At 51.3% G+C, this 15708-nt stretch overlaps 1 protein-coding gene across 40 annotated transcripts in view; it reads left to right on the top strand.

Moving 5' to 3' along the window:
• The window catches only part of OBSCN (obscurin, cytoskeletal calmodulin and titin-interacting RhoGEF), a 170265-nt gene that overhangs the window by 80741 nt on the left and 73816 nt on the right, over positions 1-15708 (top strand). For 23 of the 40 annotated variants that reach the window (XM_063707531.1, XM_063707526.1, XM_063707457.1 and 20 more), the window contains 12 exons: positions 1494-1757; positions 2119-2382; positions 2949-3290; positions 3748-4011; positions 4376-4639; positions 5004-5267; positions 8679-8942; positions 9474-9737; positions 10097-10360; positions 13899-14162; positions 14527-14790; positions 15347-15610. The exons of 2 other annotated variants lie outside the window; for them this stretch is intronic. In XM_063707531.1, coding sequence (XP_063563601.1) covers positions 1494-1757; positions 2119-2382; positions 2949-3290; positions 3748-4011; positions 4376-4639; positions 5004-5267; positions 8679-8942; positions 9474-9737; positions 10097-10360; positions 13899-14162; positions 14527-14790; positions 15347-15610 — 3246 coding nt within the window. The remainder of the gene's footprint in view (positions 1-1493; positions 1758-2118; positions 2383-2948; positions 3291-3747; positions 4012-4375; positions 4640-5003; positions 5268-8678; positions 8943-9473; positions 9738-10096; positions 10361-13898; positions 14163-14526; positions 14791-15346; positions 15611-15708) is intronic. 15 more of the 40 variants (XM_063707471.1, XM_063707484.1, XM_063707517.1 and 12 more) reach the window with 13 other exon arrangements.

Consider the following 15708-nt stretch of genomic DNA (forward strand, 5'->3'; position numbering starts at 1 on the left):
GCTGGACCCCCTCTGGTGCCTGCTAAGAGGGCACCCTTGCATGCTGGAAGTTTCCACCGGACCCTGAAGCCCCAAGGATGCTCCGAGCTGCAGTTCCTCAGGGGGCGTCCAGGGGATGAAGCTGAGCACTCTGAGGCTCCAGTCTCCATCTGGTGGGCTGGGAAGCCACCCAGCCTCAGTGCACAGGAGACAGTGGCCCTCGTCTGTCCCTGTGATCCATGGCTATCTCCTGCATGCAGGGCATGTCTGGGTGGACGGTTCCTTCATGTATTCAGTTGGTTGTTTCTTATCTGCTGGACCCATGCGCCAGGGCACCTGCTGCGTGGGGTTCCTGCTTGCATCATGAACACAGGGTGACAGTCAAGGTGGAGGGCAGCACCCTCCTCTCTCCCAGCAGCAGGCTCCTTACTCCCTGTCTGCCCTGGGCTCTGGCTGCAGGAGCAGCAGGAACTGATGAGAAGCAGGAGCCTGGATGATTTCGTGGGAGATTTTTAGGCAGCTGATTTTGTGTCTTTTTCCTCCAGCTATTCATCAAGATCATGAGGCTGGGTGTGGTGGCTCACACCTGTAAACCCAGCACTTTGGGGGGCCAAGGCAGGAGGATCATTTGAGCTCAGGAGTTTCAGGCCAACCTGGGCAACCCAGGGAGACCGTATCTCTACAAAAAATATAAAAATTAGCTGGTTGTGGTGGTGTGCACCTGTGGTCCCAGCTACTCAGGTGGGAGGATTGGTTGAGGCCAGAAGTTTGAGGCTGCAGTGAGCTGTGATGACACCACTGCACTCCAGCCTAGGCGACACACTGAGACCCTGTCTGAAAAAGAAAAAAAAAATATGAAGGAGCTATGAAATAGGGAGCCACAGAATGAGGCCAGGGCCACAGTATAGTGTGAGCCACCAGGCTGGTCTTGGGCCCTTGAGCATGATGACAAATTCAGTCTGAGCCAGGATGGGCTACAGAAGACCCTGGGGATGGGGAGATCTGGTTTGGTTCCGTCTCTGCCTCCCCATCTCGTGGGTCCTGTGGCCACTGCATGTGTCTGCCATCATCTTGGGGTCCCTGCTAGGATTCTAGCTCCTCTGTGTCCTGGGCGGCTTTCCCCTGCGTGTCCATGGCCAGTCTGTTCTCTGTTCCCAGGGCACTGTTTCACGTCCACATGTCCATGCTTTAATTCCTAGTTTCCTCCAGAGCGGGAGTGTGTCCTTGCTGAGTGTCCCCAGGTGTCTCCAGAGGGCCTCATGGTTTTTGTGTCCTCTCCAGCCTTGCCAGCCAGGTTCATAGAAAGTATGAGGCCTGAGGATGCCTCAAAAGGGGCCATACCATGGTGCTAGTGGGCTGGACCGTGGGAAGCCGCAGTGCACAGCCTGTACTCAGCACGCCCCAGGAGCAGCCCATGTTCAGATGGCTTCCCTGTCTTCTCAGTGTTGTCCATGTCCTGTCTCTTCTGTGGGCTCAGAGGGTGTGACTGTGGCCATCTCTTTCTGATCCCTCAGCCCTGCCAGCCAAGTTCACAGAGGGTCTGAGGAATGAAGAGGCCGTGGAAGGGGCCACAGCCATGTTGTGGTGTGAACTGAGCAAGGTGGCCCCTGTGGAGTGGAGGAAGGGGCCCGAGAACCTCAGAGATGGGGACAGATACATCCTGAGGCAGGAGGGGACCAGGTGTGAGCTGCAGATCTGTGGCCTGGCTATGGCGGACGCCGGGGAGTACTTGTGTGTGTGCGGGCAGGAGAGGACCTCAGCCACGCTCACCATCAGGGGTAAAGATCATGTGTGGCCTTGTGGACCTGTGGCTTGGTGTCTACATGTCACCGAGTCATCCTCATCTTCCAATGTGGCACAGCCCCTGTGGCAATCCCGGGGTTGTCTTTTCTCCAACTGAGGTCCTCCAGTTGTCTCCCGCCTACTCTTCTTGTCCAGGAGGTGTCCTCATGCTCATGTTCATCCCTTTGTGTTCTCTGTTCTTCCCGGGCCATTTGCTTCCTCCCCGTGTGAATGTTTATTTGCTCCTTCACATGTGGTCCTTTGGTGGTTTGTGTGGCTCCTTGTGGGTGTCCATGTCCCGTCCACAGAGTCTTCCAGACAGTCTGATGATCTCAGCGACTGCTTGGTCCTTCCCAGCTCTGCCTGCCAGGTTCATAGAAGATGTGAAAAACCAGGAGGCCAGAGAAGGGGCCACGGCTGTGCTGCAGTGTGAGCTGAACAGTGCAGCCCCTGTGGAGTGGAGGAAGGGGTCTGAGACCCTTAGAGATGGGGACAGATACAGCCTGAGGCAGGACGGGACCAAATGTGAGCTGCAGATTCGTGGCCTGGCCATGGCAGACACTGGGGAGTACTCGTGCGTGTGCGGGCAGGAGAGGACCTCGGCTATGCTCACCGTCAGGGGTAAAAGCCACATGTGGCCAAGGAGAGCCATCTTCTGGTGTCCATGTACTGATGTCATGCCATCTGTCTGTACTCACCCCATGGGCTCTCCCTGCATCTGCGCCACCCTGTTCCCATCACTCTGCAGAGTCCCTTCCAGCCTCTAGAGCTATTGTGGGAACCAGGAGAAACTGGCCTTGTAGCCAGCTTCCACCCCATGTGCCTCCAAGGATGGGCTCCATCATGTTGTCCTGTTGGCTTCTGCACCTTGTCCTTCATGCTGTCCTGTCCTCCCCCCACAGAGTGCTCCAGAGACTCTCACGGTCCTCGTGTGTGTCTGACATACTCTGGCTCTGGCAGCCAGAGTTACATAAAGTGTGAGGACTCAGGAGGCCGTGGAAGGAGCCACAGCTACAGTGCTGACAGGCTGGAGCACGGGAAGCCCCAGTCCACAGCCTGTGCTCAGCACACCCCACATGTGGCCTGTGTCCAGTTGGGTTCTGTGTCTTCTCTGTGCCATCCATGTTCTGTATCTTCCATGTTCTCAGAGAGCATGATTGTGTTCATATATTCTGACCCTCCCCCAGCTCTACCCATCAAGTTCACAGAGGGTCTGAGGAACGAAGAGACCACAGAAGGGGCAACGGCCGTGCTGTGGTGTGAGCTGAGCAAGATGGCCCCCGTGGAGTGGTGGAAGGGGCATGAGACCCTCAGAGATGGAGACAGACACAGCCTGAGGCAGGACGGGGCCAGGTGTGAGCTGCAGATCCGCGGCCTCGTGGCAGAGGACGCTGGGGAGTACCTGTGCATGTGCGGGAAGGAGAGGACCTCAGCCATGCTCACCGTCAGGGGTAAAGGCCACATGCAGCCAAGCAGCGCCATGCTCTCATGTCCACGTGTTGACTTGACGCCATCCGTCTCTGCCCATGGTGCGTTCTCTCCCCATATCTGTGCCTGCCTGTGTAACTGCACGAGCTTCTTCCAGCCTCCAGGGCTGTTGTAGGAAGCAGGAGGAAGCAGCCTCTCTAGCGGGCTCCCACTGTGTGCCTCCGAGGACTCTGTCAACATTGTCACGTTGGATTCTGTGTCTTCCATCCTGTCACATTCTTTCCCCTGATGTTCTCCATGTGTTTCTGACCCTCTCTGGGCCTGGGTGCCAGAGATTCCTATAAAGCCTGAGATGTGAGGAGGCCACAGGAGGGGCCATGGCCATGTGCTGTACAGTCTGTACTGAGGGAAGTCCCAGTCCACAGCCTGTGCTCAGCACACCCTCATGCAGCCTGTGCCCAGTTGGGTTCTGTGTCTTGTCTCTGCCATCCATGTCCTTCCTATCTCTTCCAGGTACTCAGAGAATGTGATTATATCTGTGTCTTTTGACCTCCCCAGCCATGCCTTCCAAGTTCATAGAGGGTCTGAGGAATGAAGAGGCCACAGAAGGGGACACGGCCACACTGCGGTGTGAGCTGAGCAAGGCGGCACCGGTGGAGTGGAGGAAGGGGCATGAGACCCTCAGAGATGGGGACAGACACAGCCTGAGGCAGGACGGGTCCAGGTGTGAGCTGCAGATCCGTGGCCTGGCTGTGGTGGATGCCGGGGAGTACTCGTGTGTGTGCGGGCAGGAGAGGACCTCAGCCACACTCACTGTCAGGGGTAAAGATCGTGCGTAGCTATGTGGACCATGGCTTGGTGTCTACACATCTCTGTGTCACCACCTTCTGCCTTCAAATGTGGCATGGTTCTGTGGCAACCCCATGGTTGTCTGTCCTTTAACCAGGGACCTCTGGGCATCTCCCTCCTCCCTTCTTATCCAGGAGGTGTCCTCATGCTCATGTCCTTCTCCTTTTGTGTTCTCTGTCCCTCTGGGGCCATTTGCTTCCTCCCCATGTGTACGTTTGTTTGCTCTTTCACGTGTGGTCCTTTGATGGTTTGTGTGGCTCCTTGTGGGTGAGCATGTCTCGTCCACAGAGTCCTCCAGACGGTCTGATAATCACAATGACTGCTTGGTCCTTCCCAGCCCCGCCTGCCAGATTCATAGAAGATGTGAAAAACCAGGAGGCCAGAGAAGGGGCCACGGCCGTGCTGCAATGTGAGCTGAGCAAGGCGGCCCCCGTGGAGTGGAGGAAGGGGTCTGAGACCCTCAGAGGTGGGGACAGATACAGCCTGAGGCAGGATGGGACCAGATGTGAGCTGCAGATTCGTGGCCTGTCCGTGGCAGACACTGGGGAATACTCGTGTGTGTGCGGGCAGGAGAGGACCTCAGCCACACTCACTGTGAGGGGTAAAGATCGTGTGTAGCTATGTGGACCATGGCTTGGTGTCTACACATCTCTGTGTCACCACCTTCTGCCTTCAAATGTGGCATGGTTCTGTGGCAACCCCATGGTTGTCTGTCCTTTAACCAGGGTCCTCTGGGCATCTCCCTCCTCCCTTCTTATCCAGGAGGTGTCCTCATGCTCATGTCCTTCTCCTTTTGTGTTCTCTGTTCCTCTGGGGCCATTTGCTTCCTCCCCATGTGTACGTTTGTTTGCTCTTTCACGTGTGGTCCTTTGATGGTTTGTGTGGCTCCTTGTGGGTGAGCATGTCTCGTCCACAGAGTCCTCCAGACGGTCTGATAATCACAATGACTGCTTGGTCCTTCCCAGCCCTGCCTGCCAGATTCATAGAAGATGTGAAAAACCAGGAGGCCAGAGAAGGGGCCACGGTCATGCTGCAATGTGAGCTGAGCAAGGCAGCCCCCGTGGAGTGGAGGAAGGGGTCTGAGACCCTCAGAGGTGGGGACAGATACAGCCTGAGGCAGGATGGAACCAGATGTGAGCTGCAGATTCGTGGCCTGTCCGTGGCAGACACTGGGGAGTACTCGTGTGTGTGCGGGCAGGAGAGGACCTCGGCCACACTCATCATCAGGGGTAAAGACCGCATGTGGCCACCTGAGTGATTCCTGTCTCCTCCCACCTAACCCACATGATCTGTGCTCTCCCAGTGCCTCTTGATGTCATTGCCATCTCATTCAGTCATTCCCCTGTGTGATACATCCCACAAATGCACTTGGAACCCACTTGGATGACCTAATCTAGGGCCTGGGAATATGGACCTCAGGGGTGAATAGGGCAGGGACCCAAAGGAGAGCCCCACAGACAGACGTCAGGGTCCAGGAGAGCTGTCTGGGGCCACTGGCATCTTGCTGGGGCTTGCACATGTGCGCGGGCTCTGGGGCCCCAGGCCTAGAGGTGAGGGCCTGTGTTTCTGCTGATGGACATGCACAGTAGGGTTGGGGGCTCACCGAGGAGGTGGTCAGGCCAGGCCCCACTAAATCTGCTGAGAGTGTTTGAGTGGTTCTTGTGGTCGTGCCAGGCTCCTGAAGGACTGCTGCCTTTATCTGCTCGGCAGACACAGCAGAGCACTGCATCTGGGTAACTTCACAGCAGATACTTATTTTCTCAGACTTCTGGAGTCTGAAATTCCAAGATCAAGGAGTCACTCGGTTGGTTTCTCCTTAGGCCTCTTTTCTTGGCTTGTAGATACTCTGGTCATATTGGATTGGGCCCATCATAACAACCTCATTTTACCTTTCAAAGATACTATTTCAATACAGTGACATTGTGAAGTACTAGGGGTTAGGATTTCAACATACATGGATTTGGTGAGGGGACTCAATTCAGACCATGACATTCTGCCCTCTGGCTTCCCACAATTAATTACCGTCTAACATGCAAAATACACTTACTCCTTCCTAACAGCCCATAATCTTAACCCATTCCAGCATCAACTCAAAATCAAAATCTCATCTGAATGCATCTAAGTCAAGCATGAGGGAGGTGAAGTATGCGTCATTCCAAGGCAAAATTCTTCTTCAGTTGTGAAGCATGAAACCAGACAAGTTTTGTGCTTCCAAAATGCAGTGGTGGTGCAGGCATAGGATAGACGTTCCTGTTCAAAAGAGGGGAAGTTGGAAAGAAAAAATGGGTCATGGATCTTATGCAGGTCTGAACCTAGCAAAGCAAATTTCACTAGATTTTAAGGCTGGTGACTCAGTACAGTGGCTCACGTCTATAATCCTAGCACATTGGGTGGCCGAGGCAGGAGGATTATTTGAGGCCAGGTGTTCTAGACCAGCCTGGAAAATATAGCAAGACCCTTTTTCTAAAAGAAAAAAAAAATTGTTAGGTGTGGTGGTGCACATCTGGGGTTCCAGTTACTAGGGAGGCTGAGGCATGAAGATCACTTGAGCCTGGGAGTTTGAGGTTGCAGTGAGCTATAATTGTACCACTGCACTCCAGCCTGGGTGACAGTGAGACCCCATCTCTACCTTTTTTTTTAAAGTCTGAAAAATAATTCTCTTTGACTTAATTCCAGTCCTCCATGCCAACCAGAGTGTTATCTCCAGTCTCTCAGACCTGGGTAATATCCACTCATCCTTGGGTAACAGCCTTTCCCCCTCCATTCTAGGGAGAGGTGGTCCTGATCCGTGGACCTGTAGTGGCAGTGGCAGCCCTGCTGATGCCTTTGGGGTCATTCTTTTATTTTGAAGGATAAGACATGTTTGCAGCCATACAGTGATATTAGCTCATTCTGTTGAATCCCAGAAGTCTGATAGCCTTCCTTCATTTTATCCCACCTCAATCCAGTTCACTCCAATCTGCTGGTATAAGATTATCAGAAACTGAGTTGGCCTCCCATGCAATTCATGGAGGTCCACACCATCAGACAAGAGGCTTTTCCAGATAACTGCATCTCTATTCCTGGCTTCTGTTGAGATGACTAATTGGATCCATAAATTGCACACCTGGTGCTTTAGCAAATGGTTGTCTAGCCACACCCTTGATGTTCTCTTCAGAACAGTTTCTCATTTTTTACCGTGTGGTTAGGCTGAAGAATTTCCAAAACTTCAAGTATTGGTTCCTTTTTTATTTACAATTCCTTCTTCAATTTATTTTCCTCCTCTTGCACTTTACAATAAGCAGCAAAGAGAAAACAGGTTTCACCTTCAACACTTTACTTAGAAATTTCCTCAACTAAACATGCAAAATTTTATTGTTTCTTAGTCCTACCTTCCACACACAACAACACAATTCGGACAAGTTCTTTGCCACTTAATAATGAGGATCACCTTTCCTCCCCTTTCCAATAACCTGTTCTTTATTTCCATCTGAGGTCTGACCAGATGTCCATCTTTTTTAATGTCTATCTTTCCATGAACAGGTTGTTCACAGCAATCTAGGTTTTTTCCAACATGCACTTCAAATATCATCCAGCCTCCACCCATTACCCAGTTCCAAAGCCACTTCCACATTTTTAGATAATTGTTACAATGGCACCCTATTCCTGGTACCAATATTTGTGTTAGTTTTCTGACTAGATGTCTGAGGTGAAGTGTTATTAGGTTGACTTCCTCTCAGGCTTCTCTCCTTGGCTTGTTGATGCAGTCTTCTGTTTTTTCACATGGTCACTCCTCAGTGTGTCTCTGTGTCCTAATATCCGCTTTTTATAAGGACACCAGTCATATTGGAGTTGGGCACACCCTGACAACCTCATTTAACCTTAGTTACCACTTTAAAGGCCCTATCTTTAATACAGTCATGCTCTGAGGTTCTAGAGGTTAGGTTTGAACGTATGAATTTGGGGGGACACAATCAGACCATAATGGGGTAACCAGGGTGGGGCTTGCTCCATTGTACCTTGTGAGCTCTCACTTTGCTTAGAGTCAGGAGGGAAGAGAGGACAGCAGGTTGAAGGGTCAGAGGTGTGGTGTAGAAGCCGCATCTGGAGTCTCTTGGGGATTTTGGTGATTGAGCCAAGGCAATGTGTATCCAGTAAAGTCAGGACAGGAGCAGTGAGGTGGAGACAGCAGGTCCTTGTGTGGGCTGGGATGGTTGGCAGTGAGCCGAGGTATGCCCATGCATGAGCAGTGCTGGATGGAAGCCCTGCCTGGGATGGGTATCTCCTGTATGAGAATGGGGAAGCAGGTGTCAGGACAAGGAGGTGCCTCCTGTGAGGCTGGAGAAAGAGAGAGAGAGAAGAGAGAGATGCATCACATTATTGCATATGTGGAAGTTGCAGGAGCCTGTCTTGCTTCCTAGTAATGATAGGACATGGGTAGGACAAGATGCCCTTTGAGAAGAGATCCAGGATGGAGCCCATCTCTCAGCCAATCTGCACCTCATAGGCAGAACACAGGAAGACCTCAGTCTCACATGGTCTTTGGTCCGCCTTATCCCATGTCTTCGAGATCTGCTTCTGTTTCCTTCCTAGATAATCAGGTTGCGTCCCTCAGATCCTCCAGAGGGTTTGATGGCTTCTGTCCATGTGACCCTTCCTAGCCCTGCCTGCACGATTCACTCAAGATCTGAAGACCAAGGAGGCCTCAGAAGGGGCCACAGCTACACTGCAGTGTGAGCTGAGCAAGGTAGCCCCTGTGGAATGGAAGAAGGGTCCTGAGACCCTCAGAGATGGGGGCAGATACAGCCTGAAGCAGGATGGGATGAGGTGTGAGCTGCAGATCCATGACCTGTCTGTGGCAGATGCTGGGGAATACTCATGCATGTGTGGACAAGAGAGGACCTCGGCCACGCTCACCGTCAGGGGTAAAGTCCATCTGTCCAAATCTGCGTTCTGGTGTCCAGTTGTTCACTTCTTGCCATCAGTCTCTGCTCATTGCATGGTCTCCCCCAGACTGCCACACTCTTCACGTCATGCCACGCTATCCCTTCCAGCTTCCTGGGCTGCTGAAGGAACCAGAAAAAACTCTCATCTACATCCAGATTCCCTCTCCTGTGATACTGTGGGCCCTGTCCTATTGGATTGTGTCTTGTCTTTCATCTTGTCATGTCCTATCTACCAGCGCTTTCCAAGGAATTTAATGTTCTCTGTGTTTTCTGACTCTCTCTGGCCCTGCATGGCAGATTCACGTTATCTCTGAGGCCTGAGAAGCCCACAAAGGGGCCATGATTGTGATGTTACCAGGCTGAACAGAGGGAATCTACAGCCTGTGCTTGGCATACCTTGCATGTGGTCTGTGTCCAGTTGGGCTTTGTGTCTTCTCTGTGCCATCCATGTCCTGTCTTTTTCATGTGCTCAGTGTAATTGTGTCCATGTCTTTCTGATCCCTCCACCAGCCCTGCCTGCCAGGTTCACAGAGGGTCTGAGGAATGAAGAGGCCATGGAAGGGGCCACAGCCACACTGCAATGTGAGCTGAGCAAGGCAGCCCCTGTGGAGTGGAGGAAAGGCCTTGAGGCTCTCAGAGATGGGGACAAATACAGCCTGAGACAAGATGGGGCTGTGTGTGAGCTGCAGATTCATGGCCTGGCTATGGCAGATAACGGGGTGTACTCATGTGTGTGTGGGCAGGAGAGGACCTCAGCTACACTCACTGTCAGGGGTAAAGATCCTGTGTGGCCATGTGGGCTTGTGGCTTGGTGTATACACCTCTCTGTATCACCACCTTCTGCCTCCAAATGTGGCACATCTCCTGTGGAAACCCTGTGATTGTCTGTCCTCTAACTGGGGCCCTCTAGGTATCTCCTGCCTCCCCTTCTCATCAGTAGATGTCCTCCTGCTCATGCATGTCCCTGTGTGTTCTCTGTGCCTCCTGGGCCATTTGCCTTCTCATTGTTTACATATTGCTCATCTTGCTATGGTCCTTTGGTGGTTTGTGTGGCTCCTTATTGGTGTCCATGTTCTGTCCGAAAAATCCTCCAGACAGTCTGATGATATCAGTGACTGTTTGGTCCTTCTCAGCCCTGCCTGCCAGATTCATAGAGGATATGAGAAACCAGAAGGCCACAGAAGGGGCTACAGTCACACTGCAATGTAAGCTGAGAAAGGCGGCCCCCGTGGAGTGGAGAAAGGGGCCCAACACCCTCAAAGATGGGGACAGGTACAGCCTGAAGCAGGATGGGACCAGTTGTGAGCTGCAGATTCGTGGCCTGGTCATAGCAGATGCTGGAGAATACTCGTGCATATGTGAGCAGGAGAGGACCTCGGCCACGCTCACTGTCAGGGGTAAAGACCACGTGACCACCTGAGTGACTTCTGTCTTCCCCCACTTAACCCACATGTTCTGTGCTCTCCCAGTGTCTCTCAATGTCATTGACATTTTATTCAGTCACTCATCTGTGTGGTCCGTCCCACAAATGCACGCTGAGGACCCACTTGGATGGCCTAATCTAGGACCTGGGCATACAGACCCCAAGGGTGAATATTGCAGGGTCCCCAGGTGTCAGGACAGGGAGAGCAGCAGGCAGGTGTCAGGGTCCAGGAGAGCTGTCTGGGGCCCCTGCCATCTTGCAAAGGCCTGTGGATGTCCACCAGCTCTTGAGCCTCAGGCATGGAGGTCAGGAAATGTATGTCCTTTGACAGACATAGCGATGGCTCAGGCCAGGCCCCTCTTCAGGCTGGTGAGTGTTCTGATTGATCCTTGTGGTCATTCCAAGCTTCTAAAGGAGTATTGTCTTCATCTGCTCAGGCTAACGTAACAAAGCACTGCAGACAGGGTGGCTCAAATAACACAGATTTATTTTCTCAGAAGTATGGGGCTGAAATCTCAAGATCAAGGTGTCAGCTCCTCTCTTCTTGTAGACAGCTGTCTTCTCCCCGTGTCTTCACATGGATGTCCCTCTGTGTGCATATGTGTGTCCTAACCTCTTTTTACAAGAGCACCAGTCATACTGGATTTGGAACCACCCTAACAACCTCATTTTACCTTTCAATGATTGTCTTTAAATACAGTGATATTCTGAAGTGTACTGGGGGTTAGGACTTCAACATATGCATTTTTTCTGAGGCACAATTCAGACCATAACACTCCACCATCTGGATTCTCAAAATTCATGGCCTTCTCACATGCAAAATATGTTTACTTCTTCCTAACAGTCCCAAATCTTAGCCCATTTCAATATCAACTAGTCCAAATCACCTCTAAATATCATCTGAGTCAACTGTGAGGGAGACAAAGTGTGACTTATACAGAGGCAAAATTTTTCTTCATCTGTGAGGCTGTGAAATCAGACAAGTTATTTGTTTTGAAGTCACAATGGTGGGACAGGCATAGGATGGACATTCTGAATTAGGGAGAAACTGGAAAGGAGGAATGAGTCACGGGTCCCAAGTAAGGTGTAACCCTAGCAGGACAAATATCATTAGGTTTTAAGGCTTTGGATTAATACTTAGTCCTCTCGACCCAACAGGGTTGCAACTCTACCCCCTCAGCCCTGAGTGGAGGTGTCTGGCTCTCTGTAACTGAGGAGGAGACAGCCTTACTTCCAGGCCTGTGCCCTCTACCCCCTGGTTATAATGCCATTCCTGTCACCTCCTGAACCAACTTTTGGGTCATTATTCCTTTTTCTTGCAGAATATCTTGTTTATATCCATGTAGCTCTATTGGCCCATCCTGTGGATTCTCAGAAGTCTGACATCCTTCCTTCATTTTGTCCCATCTCTGTTCGAATCAGTTCAAGCTAGCAGCATTTCCTCTGGTATAAAGGTCTCAAAAACTTTGTCCCATGTGATCCATGTGGGTCAAAGCCACCAGACAAAAGAATTCTCCACAGATCTTTCCTTGATAATCTTATTTTTATTACTGGCTTCTGCTGAGAGGGCTGAATGGATCCATAAACCACACACCTGATCTGTTTAGCAAATGGTTGTCCAGTGTTGATATTCTCCCCAGAATAATGCTTTCTGATTTTTTTTTTTTTTTTTGCAGTATGTATAGCCTGAAAATTTTTCTGTATCTTCAAGCTTTGGTTCCTTTTTGCTTAACAAATCCTTTTTGAATTTATCTCTCGCCTCTCACACTTTCATATTAGAGCGAAATCAGGCTATGGTTTCAATTCTTTGCTTAGAAACTTCCTCAGGTAAATATATCCAATTTTGTTGTTTGCAAGTCCTACCTTCCACAAAACACTAGAATAAAATTTGACCAGGTTTTTGGCTACTTTATAACAGTGATTGTCTTTCTCCAGTTTTTAATAATATGTCCCCCATTGTCATCTGAGGCTTGACCAGAATCACTTTTAACACCCATGTTTTCACCGACAATTGCTGCCTGCAAACACTGTTTTTCGGCATGCACCTGAAATATCTTTCAGCTACCTCCCATTACCGAGTTCTAAAGCCACATCCACATTTATAGGTATTTGTTCCTTTGGCACCCCACTCCTGGTACCAAAGTCTGACTTTGTTTGCTTGGGTTGCCATAAAGAAAGTGTCATAGACTGGGTGGTATACATAACAGAAATGTATTTCCTCACCATTCTGGAGGCTAGATGGTTGAGATCCAGGTGTCAGTACGGTTGGCTCCTTCTGAGGCCTCTCTCCTTCGGTTGTAGACAGCCATTTTCTCTGTGTCTTCACTGGTCCTTCTCTGTTTGTGTCCTAATCTCTTTTTCTTATAAGGACAGCATTTATATTGGATTAGATACCACCCTTGTGATCCCATTTAGCATTAATCACCTGTTTAAAGGCCCTATCTCAAAAACAGTCATATTCTGAAATAGTGGAAGTTAGGACTTCAACATTTGACTTCTGTAGAAACACAATCCATAGCAGTCTATGGCTATGTAATCAAGTTAGGCCCTGCTCTGCTAACTTGTGAGCCACCTGCCTGGAGTCAGGAGGCAAGAGAGAATGGTAGATTGGAGGTTCAGAGGTGTGGTTCAAGGCCACATCTGGTGTCTGTCATGATCTAGGTGATATGAGTCAGGGTAATATGTGGGAATGTGGATTCAGTAGGGTCAGTCTAGGAGCATGTTGGATGGAGGTAGCAGGGCCTTGTGTGGGCTGGGATGTTGTACGGTGCGCCAGGTATATCTAGGCATGGGCACTGCTGGATGGAAGCCCTGTCTGGTCAGGCTATCTCTTGTGTGAGGGATGACAATGGGGCAGTGGATGTTGGGACCTGAAGGTGTCTACTGTGTCATGATAGAGAGATGTCCATCACATTATTGCATATGTGGGTTGCAAGTTGGAGGAGCCTGTCTTGCTTCCCCATAATGAAAGTTCACAGGTAGGATAAGATGCCCTCTGAGAAGAGATCCAGGATGGAGCCCATCTCCCACCCAATCTGCACCTCACAGGCAGAATGCAGGGAGTCCTCACTGTCAAATGCACTTTGGTCCGCCTCATCCCAAGTCCCTCCAGCCTTCCTGCTTCTGTTTTCTTCCTGGATGTTCAGGTGTGTCCATCAGATCCTCCAGAGGGCTTGATGGCTTCTGTCCATGTGACCCTTCCTACCTCTGCCTACCCAATTCACTCAAGATCTGAAGACCAAGGAGGCCTCAGAAGGGGCCACAGCCACATTGCAGTGTGAGCTAAGCAAGGTGTCCCTGTGGAGTGGAAGAAGGGACCTGAGACCCTCAGAGATGGGGACTGTGTTCTCTGTTCCTCCTGGGCCGTGTGCTTTCTCACCATCTGTACATTCATTTGCTTATTCTGCCATGGTCCTGTGGTGGTTTGTGTGCCTCCTTGCGTGTGTCTGTGTTCTGTCCACAGAGTTGTCCAGTTAGTCTGATGATCTCAGTGTCTGCTTGGTCCTTTCCAGCCCTGCCGGCCAGATTCATAGAAGATGTGAGAAATCACGAGGCCACAGAAGGGGCCACCGCTGTGCTGCAGTGTAAGCTGAGCAAGGCGGCCCCCGTGGAGTGGCGGAAGGGGTCTGAGACCCTCAGAGATGGGGACAGATATAGCCTGAGGCAGGACGGGACGAAGTGTGAGCTGCAGATTCGTGGCCTGGCTGTGGAGGACACTGGAGAGTATTTGTGTGTGTGCGGGCAGGAGAGAACCTCAGCTACACTCACTGTCAGGGGTAAAGATCCTGTGTGGTCACATGGACTTGTGGCTTGGAATCTATGTGTCTCTGTGTCACCACCTTCTACTTCCAAATGTGGCACCCCTGTGGGAACCCTGAGGTTGTGTGTCCTCTAACTGGGGTCCTCTGGGCATCTCCTGCCTCTGCTTCTCCTCATCAGGAGATGTCCTCCTGTTCATCCCCATCCCTGCGTGTTCTCTGTTCCTCTTGGGCCATGTGCTTTCTCACCTTCCGTACATTCATTTGCTTATTCTGCCATGGTCCTTTGGTGGTTTGTGTGGCTCCTCGTGTGTGTCTGTGTCCTGTCCACAGAGTTGTCCAGACAGTCTGATGATCTCAGTGACTGCTTGGTCCTTCCCAGCCCTGCTAGCCAGATTCATAGACAACATGACAAACCAGGAGGCCAGAGAAGGGGCCACGGCCACACTGCACTGTGAACTGAGCAAGGTGGCCCCTGTGGAGTGGAGGAAGGGACCTGAAACCCTCCGAGATGGGGACAGACACAGCCTGAGGCAGGATGGGACCAGGTGTGAGCTGCAGATTCGTGGCCTGTCTGTGGCAGATGCTGGGGAGTACTCGTGCGTGTGTGGGCAGGAGAGGTCCTCAGCCACACTCACGATCAGGGGTAAAGATCACATGTGGCCAAGCAAAGCCATGTTCTGGTGTGCCAGTATTGATTTCATGCCATCCGTCTCCACTCATTCCATGTTGTCTCCCTGTGTCCATGTCATCCTGTTCCCATAATTCCCCAGAATCCCTTCCAGCCTCCTGGACTGTTGCAGAAACCAGGAGAAAGCAGCATCTCTAGCCAGCTCCCACCTGTGTATCAGCATGGGCTCAGTCACATTGCCCTGTTGGGCTCTATGTCTTGTCTTCCATTCCCTCATATTCTGTCTACTGAAGTGCTCCAGATGATCTGATTTCCATGTGTGTCTGGCCCTCTTCAGCTCTATATGTGCCAGATTCATATAAAGACGGAGGTGTGAGGAGGCCACAGAGGGGGCCATGGTCATGTGCAGTACAGCCTGGACTGAGGGAAGCCACAGTGCACAGCCTGTGCTCAGCACATCCCGATGTGGCTCATGTCCATTTGGGTTCTGTGTCTTTTCTGTGTCATCCATGTCCTGTCTCTTCTGTGGGCTCAGAGGCATGATTGTGTCCATATCTTCTGACCTCCCCAGCCCTGCCTGCCAAGTTCACAAAGGGTCTGAGGAATGAAGAGGCCACAGAAGGGGCCACGGCTATGTTGCAGTGTGAGCTGAGCAAGGTGGCCCCTGTTGAGTGGAGGAAGGGACCTGAAACCCTCAGAGATGGGGACAGATACAACCTGAGGCAGGATGGGACCAGATGTGAGCTGCAGATTCATGGCCTGTCCGTGGCAGACACTGGGGAGTACTCATGTGTATGTGGTCAGGAGAAGACGTCGGCCACTCTCACTGTCAAGGGTAATGACCACACGTGGCCACGTGGACTGATGTGGGTGTGTGTCCTTCCTCTGTGTGCAGTTGCAGGCACTGCACACCTCCTTGTGGATGCTCCTTTC

The sequence above is a fragment of the Gorilla gorilla genome, chromosome 1 (genome assembly GCF_029281585.2).
Source record: "Gorilla gorilla gorilla isolate KB3781 chromosome 1, NHGRI_mGorGor1-v2.1_pri, whole genome shotgun sequence".
Taxonomy (NCBI): Eukaryota; Metazoa; Chordata; class Mammalia; order Primates; family Hominidae; genus Gorilla; species Gorilla gorilla.